Below are 17,619 nucleotides of genomic sequence, written 5' to 3'. Positions count from 1 at the left end.
AGGAAAACAAAACAATTTTAGACAGAATGCTCCTGTCAAGAAAAGGTTTTTCTCAGTAGGGTACAGAATGGTTGCCTAGGAAACCAGTACTAATTGCTGCTGCTGATGGAAACTAATCAACAAGGAAAGCACTGTGTAGTTTGAAGCACTCTGCTAAACAAAGACCCTAGACGAATTCATAAAAATAGGGAAAGAAGAAAAGTTCTTTGCTTCTACTCCTTGCTCAATTTGGAGAGTAAATGGTTCCTCTGAAACTATTTCCTGTAATCAACTGATGAGGAAATTAAAAGAGCAAATTCTTGGGTTTTTGTTTGTTTGTTTCCCTGGCACCTTTGCATTAATTAGAGGCCAGCATTGGCATGTCTCACCCTAGACAGACGTCTATTAATCTCAGGGGTCACACTGGCCAACACTACAGCTACAGATCTTTGCCCACCAGCTTTTTTTTTTTTTTTCCCCCAGATATTTCTTCTAAAGATTTAGTGATTAAAACAAGGATCAATTTCGTTTATGGGGAAAAATGCATTTGAGGTGAAGTTAGTTAACAAAGACAAATGCATTTAAGATAAAGGAATGATGATGGCACAAAATTCGGCTCTGATGGGTACTTAAATTTAAGAGAATTTATTTTGCACCTGTTATAGACAATGGAGCTATTCTTAGTCATTAGGGGGATACAAAGATGAGTAAGATACGGTGTTCCTACATTTAAATTTTGTTTAAAGAGGGGCAATCTTGTTGAAGGACATGTTTTATTTTTCTTCTTTAAGATTTACTAGTAGTGGCCACAAATGTTGACTGATCCTGCCACAGTCACTCATATGGTCCTCTTAGGAAATGGATTTACAAATTGGTAGACTAGGATTGTGAGTACAGTGTATAATTACAGGATAATTTTCCCTCTCTTGCTCTTTTTTTTCCTGTACCTCCACATACATGCTCAAACCCACGATCTTGTTTAGATTACACCTTAATGTACTCAGATGAAGTCTTTAGAGTTTAGTAGAACTGGCCTAGCATTTAAATTTGGTCAAGGAGGAAAATGTAGTAAATTAATACTATTATCAGTGAAAGGACATCATAGGTTAAAAACACTACATTACGGAGTCAAAAGTAATTAGAAAAGCACAAATCAGAGATAGTACCTACTGGAAAATTTTGCTTCTAATTTTAAGTGCCCAGCTGAAAGTAGGGAAACAGAAAACACATTTATGCAGAAGAAATACAGTAAGCCAATATCATTACAATTTAGGTTTATATTTATCATGTTCTAGTTAAGGTTTTCTACTGCTGGTGGTATTGGGGGTGTCCAATGGAGTAATGTATTGCATTTTTATGTTGTTTGTGGCCCATATATTACACATTTACTGATTAACTAAGGTTGTAATATTTTATCAATCTTCACTTGAGAAAGACAAATTTCTAGAGAGGTTTGCTCCCCTAAAATTTTCAAATAGCTTTAACACCAACAAATTGAATCCAATCATCAAGGCACTGAGGGAACTGACAGTACTTTTGGAACTCTGAAATGTTCTCTTTTGAATCTCGTCAAAACTGTTACAATTGTACTACTCTTTGTAGATATGGGGAAATTGGATTATATTCTCTTCTTCATTAAGTTTTAAAATACATGACATTGCTAAAGGAATGTAGCATGAGACATTTTAAATAATATTAGTGGGAAAATAAAATACCAATAAAACAAAGAGACCTTGAATAAATCCACCCTGGGAAAGAGTAACTGTGAGATAAACAAAATATAAAATATAGTGTGCTTGCAGAAAAGCAATAGTGTGTGTGTGTGCGCGTGTGTGTGTGTGTGTGTGTGTGTGTGTGTGTGTATGCACGTGTTAGTACTCATGCACATAGAGGTCTGTCCATGCTTTTAAAGTCTCATCTGTATGTGGATACTTCACAGGTCTTGGACACAAGGAGCAAGGCTAGGGTTTCTTATGGAGAAATCAATGCTTCTATAGCTGCAAAACATAGGAATGTCAATGCTGGCCTGAGACAAGAGGATATGATGGAAAAAATAATTCTAGATTCTAAAAGTATGTCATTGGAATAAACTTTTGAAATTAAGTTCTCTATATACCAAGAATAGTCTTTACTAGTTACCTCTGTAAACACAGATCTTTCTTCTAGGAGAAGCTATATTTGTTACAATAAAATGGTAAAGATCAGCAGCTTAAATAACTTTTGTTTGATCCTTCTCTCTCATCCCTAACATAACTTAGCAAATCTTTGGAGGCCTTGTGACCTAGAATCATATGGAATTTAGGAGCCATGTGATAGGAAAAATCACTTTGTTCAAAATACATCATAAGGTACACTCAATGGTCACATGGAAAAACCAACATGACTTCTGCATAATTAGATTAAACCTCCTTATTTTACTCTTTATTAAACTCCTTATTAAAACTCCATAAGTGTTTAAACCTCCTTTCCGTCCCATCACCTTTCTAAGAATTCACAAACAGCAGCAATCATCAACCTTATCTGCTTTCTTCTTAGCAAGTTTCTCACTAACTACTAATGTTGTAAATAAGTGACTGTTCATTTTCTATGCCTGCATATTTTATGTCATTATAGCTACAAAGGTATTGTCTGCAAAGATTCTCTCTACACCAGCACCTGAAATGACTTGGCAGACTTTAAAAGTCAATATTAAATAGACATGGTAGTTCTTCATAATTTTCAAATCATAACTGAATATATAATCAGATAATCATGTTTTAGTAATCTTATGGGGGAGGTACAGTAAAATCAATTACACTATGAACTTCTGAAAACTGAAATACCTACTTAAAAAAAAGAATAAGTAAAGTAAATTTGAACCATCCTACTATTCTTTCTTTAATAATGCTGTTAAATAAAAGCTCAGCCACAACCAAAGAGAAGGGGAGCACCTTCACTGGAAAAATTCTAAATATGTAAAATTGATGATAGTTAAAACACTGTTTGCCAGACCTGTAAGTAGCAAAATCAAGAGACTTTGCAAATCTTCTTTTTATAGCAAGAAGTGCAAGGTCAATGGCATATTTGTATTTGATACCATTATGATAGTACAAAGCAAAGACTTTAATAGAATTTTAAAATTTCTTCATGCCAAAAATATTCTAGAATAAAGATGATTTCTTTTAGGTTCTGTATTGATAAATGCATCCCATGGAAAATATTATTAAATACATTTCTTAATTTTAATTCTTCATTATGTAAGACAAATAAAAAATAAATAATAATAATTTCAAAAGTACCTTGAGAAATTTGCAAATAACATACCAATCTTTAGAAAACATCTCTCGGACGTTTGTTGAAATAAAATTTTACATTGATGATTTTGCTTCGATATTGTTTATTTATGTCATTTTCTGTAGCTGCGTCTCTCGACTGTATTGCTTCTCATTGATAGCAAGCACACCTCTAGAAGTACCTTCAAAGTGTGAATTCCATCTCTATTATACCTATACTTGCCAAAGAACTCACTCTTTACTTGAAGACAATGAAGTTTTATATCAGAATAGAAATGATATCTAGAAGCACAAAACTATAACTTGTTATTGTGATAGCTCTGGTTGTCCTATTGTAGGAGCCCAGCAGAAAAAGAAAGGTAGATAAAATTTGATGGAGTGGTAGAGTTGAGAAAAATGTAAGAATAGGATGCTGTCTAGGTAGGTAGCCTGATATAGGGCAAGGAAATTAAGCTTTGTAATGGGATTTATGGCGGGATTTTAGGCATATGAGCATATGCCTGCTGACTTGAAGAAAATGAAGAGATGGGATTGGGGAAACAGATAGAAAAGTGCTGAAGTCATGTTTCATTTACTTTCTAATTCCGCATAGGGCTGGTCCTAGGTAGGCAGATATTACTATACCCCTACAACATACTTGGTCTACAAAGAGAGCTTCATTTGGAATGAGAATCACAATCTTATGGAATAGATACGTGGGGCTTGCTGAGGATATGGAAAATCAGATTTCATTAAAAGGCTTTAAAATTTTTAGGAAAATATTACAATGAAAATTCAGTTTACCATGATAATATATGAAAAATATATTATTTTCTTCCCAACATAGAAGAAAAATTTCTAAATCAGGACTTGTACCTTTGTTTTCCAAAATGAAATTACAATTTCAGTATTTCATGTACAGGAGCCCTGATCATGAAGCAGTTGACCAATTCTTGGTTGTAAGAATATGCCTAAAAATAGCTTGGTTTCTCAGATTCCTTTCCTTTCCCTTTGCTAGTTTATCAGTCATTTTTCTCCCAACTTTCACAGAGGCCACCCCCCTCCAAAAATATTTTATGTGAGTTTGTAGTTTGGGTTTGTTTTCTTAAAAAAAATTGTGAAAGTAAAAACTCTCATAAAAGTAGAGAACTTTGTTGTTTTTGCTCTTTTTCTTGGATAGTTCTGAAATGCACACATGAAACAAAGAGGCAGGAATGACATGATCTGAAAACAACTAGAAGGTGATCTAAAACTATAGGAAGAGTAGTATTGTTTTAATGCAATCATTATGTTAAAGTGTCTTACCTGAAACTTTATAGCATAAAATACAAGAAATACCTCAACATTTTAAATAGAGTTTAGAGTGTCCAAAATACTCTTTTAAAAAATTTCATATTTTCATTTTCCCACAGAACTGGTAAAGCAAACCACTTTCTATTTACATACTGTAGTTTTTCCACATTCAGTTGTATCAAAGAACACAGGGAAAAGTTGAAACTTACCCTTATTCAGGCCTCCGGAGACTCAAGCATTTCCAGTTAGGATTGAAGAAATGCTCAATATTATAAAATTTAGTTTAAAATAAGTATAATTTGGGGGAGTTTTTTTTTTCTTCACATCAAAAAAATTAAACTCAAACTTATCTAGTAATTCCATCATAAGATGATAAATTGTCAACTAGAGTAATTTATGTTCACCCTTAAAGAGTGAAATCCAACTAGAAAGGGAACCTGTGTCACCAAAATAGCCAACTCCTTGAGCAGTATTTTTGATGTTGTATTAGGATCATATGTGCAAGTTAAATGTGGTCTGCAGAGCATTTCGTAACACATTTTTCTTCAGGATGGCAGATATTTACATGAGAGCAGCGGACTATAGCTATCCGAACTGAATGAACTTCCTCTCTTAAAATGTGACTTTTGTTAAGTGGCTACTATATTTGCTTCAAACTTAATTATTTGCTTCTTTTCTTATAGCAATCAGGACTTCTAAAAAACTAGATGAGAACTGGCTTGGAGAAAATAAATATCTTACATGCGTTGTGACCTACACCAAGTTAGTGCAATATTTGGAGAAAAAGCCACTTTCCCCAGGTCAGCATTTGTGTTCCAGTAAAGCTCAAAGGAAAGCAAGTTTATTCCAATTTTTTTAAAGCTTTAGTCACAAATCTCTATTTTTCAAGCTGATGAGAAAAACAACCAAAGTCAATTTTTAAAGAAAGACATAAACAAACATGGGCTGAAGATGCAAAATGCAATAAGGAGAAAAAGTATCCTGTGAACTGATTTATTTTTTTAAAGCGCTTATAAAAGTAAGTTGATAATTACTATTGCTATTATTAGTTTCCTCCTTGCAGAAGAATTTCACTAAAAACACTGAGATACTTAATGATTAGATTTAGAAAATGTAAATGGGAGCATTTTCATTCAAATATGTCAAAGGAAAAAAGAAAATTATGGATCACAGGAAGCTTTTTATTAAGTGAAAAATGAAAACTAAAATGAAACTAAGGAATTATATTTAACCGAAATCACAGTATTTTCCTAAAGTTAATGTATAAATTTCCCAATTTGATATGAAAATGTTGTTTACTATCTAAGAACTCATTTGCAAATAATTTTATAGACTCAAAGATGAAATAGAGAAAATAAAGGGCATTGGTGACATTTGGTCTTCAAAAATAGGATACATAATATCTTTCCAAGATGATACTGGTATACTCATTTAATGCAGGCACATATTAAATCCATGACTTAGAATATCCAAATGCTTTAAGATTTAGATTGCCCATTTGTCAGAAATGAGATTTACTTGAGCTCCTGACCTAGAACAGCGCAGCAATCCTTATTTATAGTCAGAGGATCAAAAAGGACATGCATTATAGAGTTCCATTTACAGGATATTTCGGTGGCATTTTCAACCCAAGCCAATTATTACACTGGCCTCAATTCTGCAGAAATGAACATGAAAATTTTTTCTGTATCTGTGTATTTCTTAACCACTAGATTATCTTTTAGAAAGTTCATTTATCTGGACTTTTCATATTATTTTCAGTTCAGTAATTTTCATCATCAAGAAAATATCTCCAATTTGATATCTTATACAGCTATCGTCAGTCAAAGATATATTTTCTTTACTCCCAACTCTCACTCCCAATTTCAGAACAAGTTAAGTCTTCCACTATGTATTTTCACTACAGTATTTTGGAGTTCCTACCTAATTTCTTTCTGTCCTAACCAACAGTTCTAAAGTCCTTACTTTGAATCTCGACTGTTTTCAGTTTCTTGATTTACCTCTTCATTCTCAGTTTTCCCTTCTTTCTTTTCTTTTCTTTTCTTTTCTTTTGAGATGGGGTCTCACTCTGTCACCAGGCTGGAGTGCAGGGGCGCGATCTCAGCTCACTGCAACCTCCACCTCCTGGGTTCAAGCGATTCTCCTGCCTCAGCCTCCTGAGTAACTGGGACTACAGGCGTGCACCACAAAGCCCAACTAATTTTTGTATTTTTAGTAGAGATGGGGTTTCACCATGTTGGCGAGGATGGTCTTGATCTCCTGACCTCATGATCTGCCTGCCTTGGCCTCCCAAAGTGCTGGGACACAGGCGTTAGCCACAGTTTTCCTTTCTAACATAGTCTTTCCTGCAGATTTATTGTTCACAATGTAGTACAAATTTTGTAGACCATTTTGTTTATGTGATTTCCATTCTCACAACTATATATGGATACTCTCTCTCTTCTTCTTCTTTTTTTTTTTTTTTGAGACAAGGTCTCACTCTGTTGCCCAGGCTGGAGTGCAGTGGCATTATCTCAGCTCACTGTAACCTCCACCTCCTGGATTCAAGCAATTCTTGGGCTGCAACCTCACGGGTAGCTGGTATTACAGGTGTATGCCACCACGCCCAGCTAATTTTTGTATTTTTAGTAGAGACAGGGTTTCACTATGTTGGCCAGGTTGGTTTCAACTCCTGACCTCAAGTGATCCGCCCGTATTGGCCTCCCAAAGTGCTGGGATTACAGGCATAAGCCACCATGCCCAGCCCTCTCTTCTTTATATTAATTCAAAAAATATGTTCTAGCACCCACATATTATAGAAAATAAGCACTGTGTTATATACAAAAAGGAAAAGAAAGATGAATGAAGTACAGGTTTTACCTCAAAGCATTTCCAACCTAGTGACTGGAATAAAAACAAATAACAAGTAACTTCAGTAAAATGATTGCTATAATCAATTGCATTAGCAAGATATAAACATGGTGCTTGGTGTTCAGAAGAGGAAGACTCACTTGAGAGAATAAAATCAACAACAGCTCTTTATCTTTAATGGTAGACTTCTGAGAACCTTTGCTGTAGGGTGGTACCCTTCCAAAATGTTTTTCCTATGACTTGTTGCACAATGCTGCATGGGAATGAAAACACCACAATGTAAACTTGCCCATTTACATTCGGCAAATGTAACGTGTCACAAAAGAGAAAATTTTAGACCAGTCAGAGGACCGATCATTCATACTAGAGATGCTTTGCAAGAATCAGAGGTGCTCATATGCCAGCATCACTTTGACCTGTGTTTCCAAATTAAAAATATGGATTTTCAGGATGCTTAAGCTGAATCATATGTATTTAGGACGATTTTTCTCTGAATCTTGATTCCTCCTTTCTTTTCTATTTTTGCCTAATGCCTTCTTGCATATTCCTGAAATTGACTGCATTTTACTCTTGTTTCTGTGTTCTAATAACCACCCAGCATTTGCAAAAATTGTTAAAAGCATTGTTAAAAGTTGCATGAGAACCTATGACATATGCTTTCCCCTTCCTTTGCTCGTCAGCTTGGCTGGTTTTTGAATTGTATTTTCTATGAGTGTTGCTGAATGGTGACTCATTCAGTGAGACGAGCTACACAGTGAGCCGGCAGGACACGGTTTAGTGTCCTTTTCCCCCAGGACTCACGATGCCAGGTCAGATAATGCTGAAGCTACCAGGTCTGCAATGCAGCACCAGTTGTTCTGTTCATCCTCTCCTGATATGATTTCCAGACTCCCCTGACAGTCAAAGCACGTGCTTTATGTAATGTACTGGGGAGCAGTGAAGTGTGAGGGAATGAGAGGAAGAGAAAAAGGCTTGACACACTGAAGCAGAAAGAGTCAGTTTATCTCAATAGCTTGGAGGGGAAAAAAGAGGAGTGATAACTGCTGGGTACTCTCCAGTCTACTTACTAACCTCCCAACCGCAATAAAATGAAACCCAATGCTAAATCACAAGGCAGCATTTGGCATACAGTGGCAAATATCTTTCTCAGACATTCAGAAGTAATATAAACAAAGAATATATATATGTGTATATATATATTTCACACTTAAAAACACATTATTGCTTGATAAGAAATATATTCTCAAGATATTTGAGCAATTTATTTGTTCAAAACCATTATATTTTTTATCTTATCTTTTTCTCTTTTTCTCTTTTGTGAGGAGAAAATACTTCGAAATATAACAAAGGACAGATAAAGGCCATGCATAATCCTAACCAAAACAAAGGCTTAGGCAGTCCGAAAATGAATATAGAAGACTCACTTCCATTACTTATTACTTTCATCTGTTCGCTAAAAATAAAAAAGCATTTAAGAATTGTTTATAATTTTTATCTAAATGGAGGTGTTTTTAATATCAAAAAAAATGAAAAACGTTAAAAGAAAAATATGGTGACAAACATGACAGCAAATTAGAGGAGAGAAAACTTAAGATCATGGAAAATACAGGATGAGAGAAAGGTCAAGTAAAAATTACAATGATAGTTAAATTATATTTGCACTTAAAAACAAACTAGAAAGAATAATTTTCACAAATAGGTCTGAATTGTCATTGGCACAAATCTGTTGCATTAAGATTCAAATTCAACAGAATAATTTTTAAAATGTCAGTGGACCAAAACATCTGAGAAAATACTTTGTGTGTGTGTGTGTGTGTGTGTGTGTGCTTGTGATGTAGTTCTGACATTTAGCACAAAGCGAGACAAGAAACGAGACTGATTTCCACAGTGCATGGGAGGAATTTTCTTGAGGAACACACATAGAAGTATATGTTAATGCAATTAACCTCAGTTTTTAAATATCCTATTATATTGTGTTAGATAGAGCCTTGCTCTTTACAACTTGAAGTGTTTGTAGGCAATTAAAATTCCAAGGAATAAAATCATACCTCAATTTGTTGAGTCATAGGGTTTAATGGAAACAAGTCTTGAGAAACCAAGTCTTCCTCACATTTCGATTCAGAATTACCATCTTAAGAAAATCTCATCCTACCTTAAGACTTGACTAAAGAGCAAAGACAGATTTTTATGGGACAAAGTACCTTATAATTGTACAATGAAACAAAACTTTATCTGACGTTGGTTTTTTCCTCTAATTTGTAAAATATCAAAAGCTCTGGCTGGCAATACCTGCTATATACAACCTCATATTATATCAAGAATAAAAGACACAATTCTTTATTATAATATCCATATAAGCTAGCCCTAAATTAGGTTCAAATCCTATTCATCAACAAGCCAAGCCAAATATTATGATTGAAACTAATCCCCACAACCAGCTTCACCTAGTAGAGAGACCACATAGGACAAAGCAAACGTGACAATACAAACCTCGTGGAACTGCCTTTTCTATCAATCCTTGTTCTTTCTCACTCTTTCTAGCCCCAGATGCCTAACCTTTAGAAGGAAAACACTGAAAAGATCCCCATTTTCTGTCCTCATCCATCGGTGCCACCAGGCCCAGATGCTTCGCAGTGAGGCTGTGTGGTTTTCTGCAGATCCACCCTTGAATGCTAAATAACTGTTCTGCACACTCCTCTCTCTGCGGAGCTCAGGGAAATGGCAGCCAGAGCAATGAGTGGTTGGCATGGCAACTAGGAAAGGAAAATCTGCAACCTCTCGCATTGTTAGGCGAGCTTGTTTATTTGCTTGGGGGGGTTGGTGTGGATGGCTTTAGTCATTTTGCAGGAGAAATGGCTCAGTGCTATTCTGCTCTGCATAAATTAATATCATATTACATAGAATAGGCCATATTTTAAATGGGATGCTGACTCCCATTAGTAAATCGCGAAATCTAGAAATGGAGGCAGGGGAGAAAGAGAGAGGTGAGAAAAGGTAGGTTTGAATCTTTTGAGATTGAAAAGCAGAACAGAGAGAAAAGCGTTATGAAAGGCATATTCAGCTTTTTGCATGTGAGAGCTGCCAAACTTTTCCTTCATGTGTTTTCAAACTTAATAACTGCAGCAATAGATGTATATAACTGAGTGTTGGTCACTTGGTTGCTGGAGTTATGTGGATGTGATAGTGTAGGACCAGGCTTTAGAAGACATAGCTCCATGACGAGCTCCCTGAAAAAGTGACAACGCAAAGCCTGGAAAAGCTTTTCCATTCCTGCCTCTTTGGCAGTGGGTAGGTCTGGATAGCATGCCTGGAAATGATGGGGAGACAAAGGAATCCTGGTAAACTGTGGGGAGTATAGTGAGGAATTGCCTTTTAATCTTCACATACATGTACCCAAGGAGATTGCTGATACTGGTTTTGATGGTCACGTAGGCACTTTCTACTCCCTGACCAGCATTTGTTGTTGTTGTTGTTGTTGTTGTTGTTTAGACGGAGTCTCGTTCTGCCACTCAGGCTGGAGTGCAGTGGTGCGATCTCAGCTCACTGCAAGCTCTGCCTCCCATGTTCACACCATTCTTCTACCTCAGCCTCCTGAGTAGCTGGGACTACTGGCGCCTGTCACCACGCCCAGCTAATTTTTTGTATTTTCAGTAGAGATGGGGTTTCACCGTGTTAGCCAGGATGGTCCCGATCTCCTGACCTCATGATCCGCCCACCTCGGCTCCCAATGTGCTGGGATTACAGGCGTGAGCCACCGCGCCTGGCCTGTGACCAGCATTTTTTTACTAGTGTTCACAGCACTGTACTTTACGATAGTAAAAAATCACTAAAGCCTGACTTTAAATACTTTAAAAATGTTTTGGTATCAATAAATATCTCAAAATTGCTTCCCCTTTTCCTCTACTCAGATTGAAAACTAGGAATAAAGTTATGATATCATATCACTTAAAATTACATGAATGTGGCAGTTCTGGAATAGAAGAATTGTCTGCTTTGCCTGTAATTGATAACTGCTGCAACTAACTGCTGTTCTAAATGTGGCAGATAGGGATGGTGGAAGGAGCACTGGTCTGTAGGGCAAGAGACTTGCGTTCTCGTAGTAGTCATGTGATCTACTGTGAAAAGTCATCTCACTGGTCCCTTCCAGATTTCAATCATATCATCCACAACTGTGACAGAAAAGTGGCGGACTTCATCACTGTTTTCTAATAAAGAAAAAATCCTGACATTTGCAAAATTAATCCTGAGAGCAAGAAAAAAAAATACACTCATCTAAAAAAGTCTTGAAAGCTTTTACAATGAGTAGCATATTTATAAAGCCATGTAAATTATAAACGACAGAAAAAAAAAATCCATACCACTTCTTGAGGGTAGGACAGTTGAGAAGAGAGAAGCATGAAATTCCTGAACACTGTGTCACAATTCACCTCTCTTACTTTCTTACTGTGTAATACTGGGCAAGTTGCTCAGCCATTCCGTGCCTTAGTCATCTTATTTGTAAAAAGAAGACACTAATGACAGATATCCTCATGGAAATTGCAAAAAGATGAAATGAGATAAAAGATATGATGGTGCTTTATAAACTGAAGAGCACTATGGCAGCTTGCAATTCTATACACATTTCTAAGCTGTAGATATATATATATATTTCCATAATAGTTCTGTAAGCAATCCTTGAGGGATAAATAGAAATTAGAATTTTTTTTCCTCCTTTAGATGAAAAGTGAGCAACAGCAAAATTATTACTTTTTTAGAGCAAGGTCAGAAACAGAACTACCACTTTGTTTGCACATCCCTGTTTTTGCTGCTAGAAAGTGCCATATTCCAAATGATTCTATAAACAGGCACAGTAAAGATAGGATTTGATATAATACTATTAAGGGAATACTAGATGAAGTCAAAACCAGTGTAACTACACTGTTAAGTCACATGTACAATGATTACATAAATCAATTGCTTTTCTCCCTTAAAATTTGAAAGATCACTTTCCATTTTCTAAAATAATTTTCCAGTCAATATTTTACAAATTTTGCAAAGAATCCCTTTGCCCTCTTATAAGATCTTGATACAAGTTCTAATACGAGTTTGGGCCCCAACCCTGTAACTGAAACTTAAAGACAAGGCTCCTAATTATCTTCAGAGCTGAAACTCTGTGGGGACCAAAATGCATTCCTCTTGCTTTCTTCAATAAAGATAACACAGAAAAGAATTATTAGAAGCCATTACTCTTATTATTTACACTTTGGAAAGCAATTTTTAAATGATGCTTTAACTTAAATGTAAGACCTGAAGCTACAAAAATCATAGAAAAAAGGCCTAGGAAAAACTTTTCTGAACATTGGCCTAGGCAAAGAACTATAATGACTAACACCCCAAAAGTAAATGCAACAAAAACAAAAATAGACAAATGGGACTTAGTTAGATTTAAAAGCTTCTGCACAGAAAAAGAAATAACCAATAGAGTAAACAGAAAACCTACAGAATTGGAGAAAATATTTGCAAACTGTGCATCCAACAAAGGACTAAGGAATTCAAACAACTCAACATGAAAAAAAAATCCTCATTAAAAAGTGAGCAAAGGACATGAATAGACATTTCTCAAGAGAAGACACATACAAATGGCCAAATAGGTATATGAAAAAATGCTGAACACCACTAATCATCATGGAAATGCAAATTAAAACCACAATGAGATATCAACTTATACCAGTCAGAATAGCTATTATTAAAAAGTCAAAAGACAACAGATGTTAACAATGATATAGAGAAAAGGGAACTCTTAAACAATGTTGATGGGAATGTTAAATTACTACAGCCTTTATGGAAAACAGTATGGAGATTTCTCAAAGAACTGAAAATAAAACTACCATTCCATCCAGCAATCTCACTACTGGGTAGCTACCCAATGGAAAATAAATCATTATATCAAAAAGACACCTGCACTCATATGTTTATTGCAGCACCACTCACAATAGCAAAGGTATGGAATCAACCTAAACATCCATCAGTGGATGACTGGATAAAGAAAATGTGGTGTAGATATACAATGGAATACTATGCAGCCATAAAAAAGAATAAAATCATATCCTTTGCAGCAACATGGATGGAACTGGAGACCATTATATTAAGTGAAATAACTCAGAAAGAGAAAATCAAATACCACACGTTCTCACTTCTAAGTGAGAGTTAAATAATGAATACACATGGACATAAAGATGGAAATAATAGACACTGGAGACTCAAAAAGTGGGGAGAGTGGAAAAGAGGTGAGGGTTGAAAAATTACCTATTGAGTACAATGTTCAGTATTCAGATGATGGGTCCACTCAAAGCCCAGACTTCACCCCATGCAATATATTCATGTAACAAAAATGCACTTGTAATCCCGAATCCACGAAAATAAAAATTTAAAAAAACAAAGACAAAGATAAAAATTACACTTTAGACTTATTATAACAACAGCTTTCCTAAGTGGCTAGATGATTAATAGCTTCTCATTTCTTTTTTTCATGCTTCTGTGGCATGGCTTCTAAAAAGGACACTTTAGTGGTAAAAAATCTTAAAGAATGAAAAAATTATGCTATAGTTGAGCAACCTATTCTATCTTCCTATGGATAGTTTTAAATCATAAAGAAAGGGACAAAATCTAGATTATTATTAACATTATTTTTTTGAGATAGGGTCTTGCTGTGTCACCCAGGCCAAAGTGCAGTGGCCTGATCACAGCTTACTACAGTCTCGATCTCCCTGGGCTCTGGTGATTCTCCCATCTTTGCCTCCCGAGTAGCTGTCGGGACCACAGGTGTGTGACATCACACCTGGCTAATTTCTTTTTTTTTTTTTTTGTGGAGATGAGGTTTTGCCATGTTGCCCATGCTGGTCTCAAACTCCTGGACTCAAGCAATCTGCTCGCCTCAGCCTCCCAAAGTGCTAGGATTACAGGTGTGAGCCACTGCCCCCAGCCAATTTAAATTATTATTGCCTTCTAACATTATCCACTCTCCCACCCTCTGGTGTCAGTGCATAAGATCAAGGATACACTGACTATGGGTTTGCATCTTTAAAAATTATGATTGCCCATAATGAAGATGAACATTAAAGGAGTGGATGAGGGGAAAAAGTAAGGATCTTGGTTGAAGTGAGCCCACTCTAATGAAGGAGAAAAGGGGGAAGAAGATGATGATTGCAATTTATTTATCATGTGATCTTATTTATATAGATGGTTAAAAAGAAACAACCTTCGAGAAAATGTTATTTTAAAATGCAAAGAGAAGATTATAGCAAAAAAGGAAAGTAGAAGAAAGATTTTTGGATTTAATCGGTAATGTCCTGGATACTACAACATACAGCTATGGACCTGATGTCACTGAGAAATGCTTCATGCTAACAGTGTCCTGAGAACTATTCATTACAGGGAAAAATGTAATACACTGGTAGATTGTATAAAACAGTGAGCTGATGTATAGATCCCTGGTCCTTTTTAAAATAATCACATCAAAATATTATGTCAGCTCATATCTATAGTCTCCATCATCAAATGATAGCATTTCTAAATAGCATATTTGGGATTTAAGAGCATCTGTTTATGCTGGAGATGATTTTTATTACACAATTTGTGAAACAGCTGTCAATAAACCATGAATGATAAAATTTGTTATTTGTTAAATTGGAGTTTGGAAAGAAATTTAGTTGCACAGTAACTCACCACTGGAACATCCTCTGTACGTATGAAAAGATAATATTTTACATTTTCCTTTTTCTATAGATTTCTACACATGCATATCTCATGGATTCAATACTCGGCTTGTTATTTCTAGAGGAAAGTTAATTTAAAAATCACACCATAGTTTAGTTTGGATTGACTATCACTCTGGTAACCCATGGCTGACAGTTTACAATTTTTGTCACTCAGAACATACACACAAAACCTTTGTAATCAATCTCCCAAATCTAATACCAAATGCGTTTGATACATGTTGAGCTGAATTTAAAATTAACTCTGGATGCTCCTAAACCCATCATTTAAAAGCAACGTCTGTTAGCCTCTTTTAAATGTGTATTATTTTCTCAGAGAAGCTGGTGATGACGTACTGTCTTGACAAAGAGATTTTTCTGATGCTCTCAAATACTTAAGACTACTGAACAGATGAAATAGTGAATGGTATTGATTTTCACTGCATGACCAAGCATACTGCAGTGATTTTTTTTTTTCGTGTATTACAAGCCTTCATAACTGTCACTGAGAGTCAACTGGTGAGAGCCCAAGGGACAAAGTAAGACTTTTCAATCGTTTTCACCATTAATGTGAAGAGGACTTTCTTCTTTTTGAATTTATTCATTTATTCCTTCATTCACTCACTCACTCAACACACATTTATGGAATACTGAAGGTCTAATGCCAGGTACTGCAAGATTCGATGGTGAAAAAAACCTTGACATATCATACTAACTCTTTTCTTCCTCACAACCAATATGCTATAACATGTCCTCATCCCCTCATGCTGCAATCCCTTCAAAATCCTCTTAGTTAGCGCACCTGACACCCAAGTTCCACCTTCTTAAAGTTGTGTATACTCAGCTTTAGAAAAATGTTGCTTGATCAAGAGTGCTATGTCATCCATATTGATACCACCACTACCACCAGTAATAATAAAAGTAACTAACAGTTATTGTCTCTTGAGCCATTCACTTTGTACACTTTAGTATCTTATTTAATCCTCATTGTAACCATGAAACGTGCAAATAATATTTTTATTTCATTCTCAACCACAATTTCATACTAAATTGAACATATATGCCTGTGGGGCACTGCACAGCTTCTCAAATCCTGGAATCAGGTTGGACACTATCATTCTCTTCTTCCATTTCACATGGATTTCTGCAGGGTACTTGCTTTTATCAGAACAACTGCTGAAAACCTATCTTTGCAAAGATATGATATCTTAAAGGAATATAGTATAATGTAATGTTGAAACTGTAAATTATCTTGAGCTTATAGTTCTTGCAGTGTTTGACAGATATTATCACTGCTCCCCTTAAATATTTAAAATACCTTGTTGTATTCTTGTGAATTTGCTGCAGTACCCCAAGATGGTTTTGTGCACCATCTTTGGCCCAAAGCAGAAATAATCTGCTTTAAACTCTGCCTTTCTATACTGCTCATGTGGCACTTATATGTTATGCTTTGTATCCAAATAATCATACGCAGAAGTCTCATGTCTACTCCAAGATCATCTGATCCATGGAGTTCTGGGACCATGTCTTGCACATGCACTGGCACAGAAGCTAACACAACACCTTGCATGTAGAAAATGCTCAACTGTAGTTTGTTGAGTGATAGGTTAAAAAAATTACAGTATATATTTATGTATTTTGCTTTTTTCTGCTCTAAAAATATGCTTGTAAATCAATCCATTGGATTTAGGTACAAAGTCATTCAAGAGAATTAAAAAAAAAAACTATTTGTAAAATATTCTTTCAATGAGTTAAAATGCCGACAGTTTCTAGCAAAACATACATATACTCAGCCTGCAAAAATTCACGTGACGAAAATTAAATAGGGGAATGGGATTGAGAATGTAGCTAATGTCAAGTTAGTTGCCATGATTTTTCTCTTCTTTTATTTCCTCTGACTGACTGGAATTTCAGTCCTAGCACTAGTGAAAGAGGATCAGTGCTGTATATTAATTCACTTTCAGACTAAACTGACTTCAAAGCACAAAGCAAGCACTTGGTGACAGCAGAGCCCTTAGTTACCTGCTGTTTCTCTGTCAGCTGAGGTCAGCTCTCCGTTGATCCCATTCTCTTTGGTATTTGAATAGGTGCCCTGTGACCCATGCTCTCCAAAGGCACCCTCTTCATCCTCCCTGTATGGGAATCCATTGGCGCTTCGGACAAGTCCTTCCCCTGCTCCGCCTTGATCCTTAATCTCAGGTGGATGTGAGTGTGCAGATGCCTCTGTTAGCTGTGCCGAGGTCCAGTGAGGCGCCTTTGCTTCGTCTTTCCGTTCATCTGCCATTCTTCAATGCCTTATTATTTCTCCTGCAATTTAAAGAGGAAAAATAGCAGCTATTACTTTGGGGAAATCTTCTGATCTGATATTGGTTGTACCAAGATAGGAGAAGTTTGTAGCAAACAAGTGGCTTTCTATAGTCAAAGAAAATAGGTACAATAACCTATGTTTAATATCAAGAATGGGTCAATTAGTTCATCTTGAGTTTTACAGACCATTTCTGGAATATTCTTTT

General features: G+C 35.8%; 1 protein-coding gene across 6 annotated transcripts in view; it reads right to left on the bottom strand.

The window, feature by feature from the left end:
* The window catches only part of MAP2 (microtubule-associated protein 2), an 82,077-nt gene extending 64,658 nt beyond the window's left edge, over positions 1–17,419 (bottom strand). For 3 of the 6 annotated variants that reach the window (XM_011966526.1, XM_011966527.1, XM_011966528.1), the window contains exon 1: positions 17,129–17,419. In XM_011966526.1, coding sequence (XP_011821916.1) covers positions 17,129–17,390 — 262 coding nt within the window. In that variant the 5' untranslated portion in view covers positions 17,391–17,419. The remainder of the gene's footprint in view (positions 1–17,128) is intronic. The other 3 variants (XM_011966522.1, XM_011966523.1, XM_011966525.1) reach the window with 2 other exon arrangements.
* Between the last annotated feature and the right edge of the window lie 200 nt (positions 17,420–17,619).

The sequence above is a fragment of the Mandrillus leucophaeus genome, unplaced genomic scaffold (assembly GCF_000951045.1).
Source record: "Mandrillus leucophaeus isolate KB7577 unplaced genomic scaffold, Mleu.le_1.0 Scaffold763, whole genome shotgun sequence".
In the NCBI taxonomy this organism is placed as follows: domain Eukaryota; kingdom Metazoa; phylum Chordata; class Mammalia; order Primates; family Cercopithecidae; genus Mandrillus; species Mandrillus leucophaeus.
This window is presented reverse-complemented; position numbering and strand designations above follow the sequence as displayed.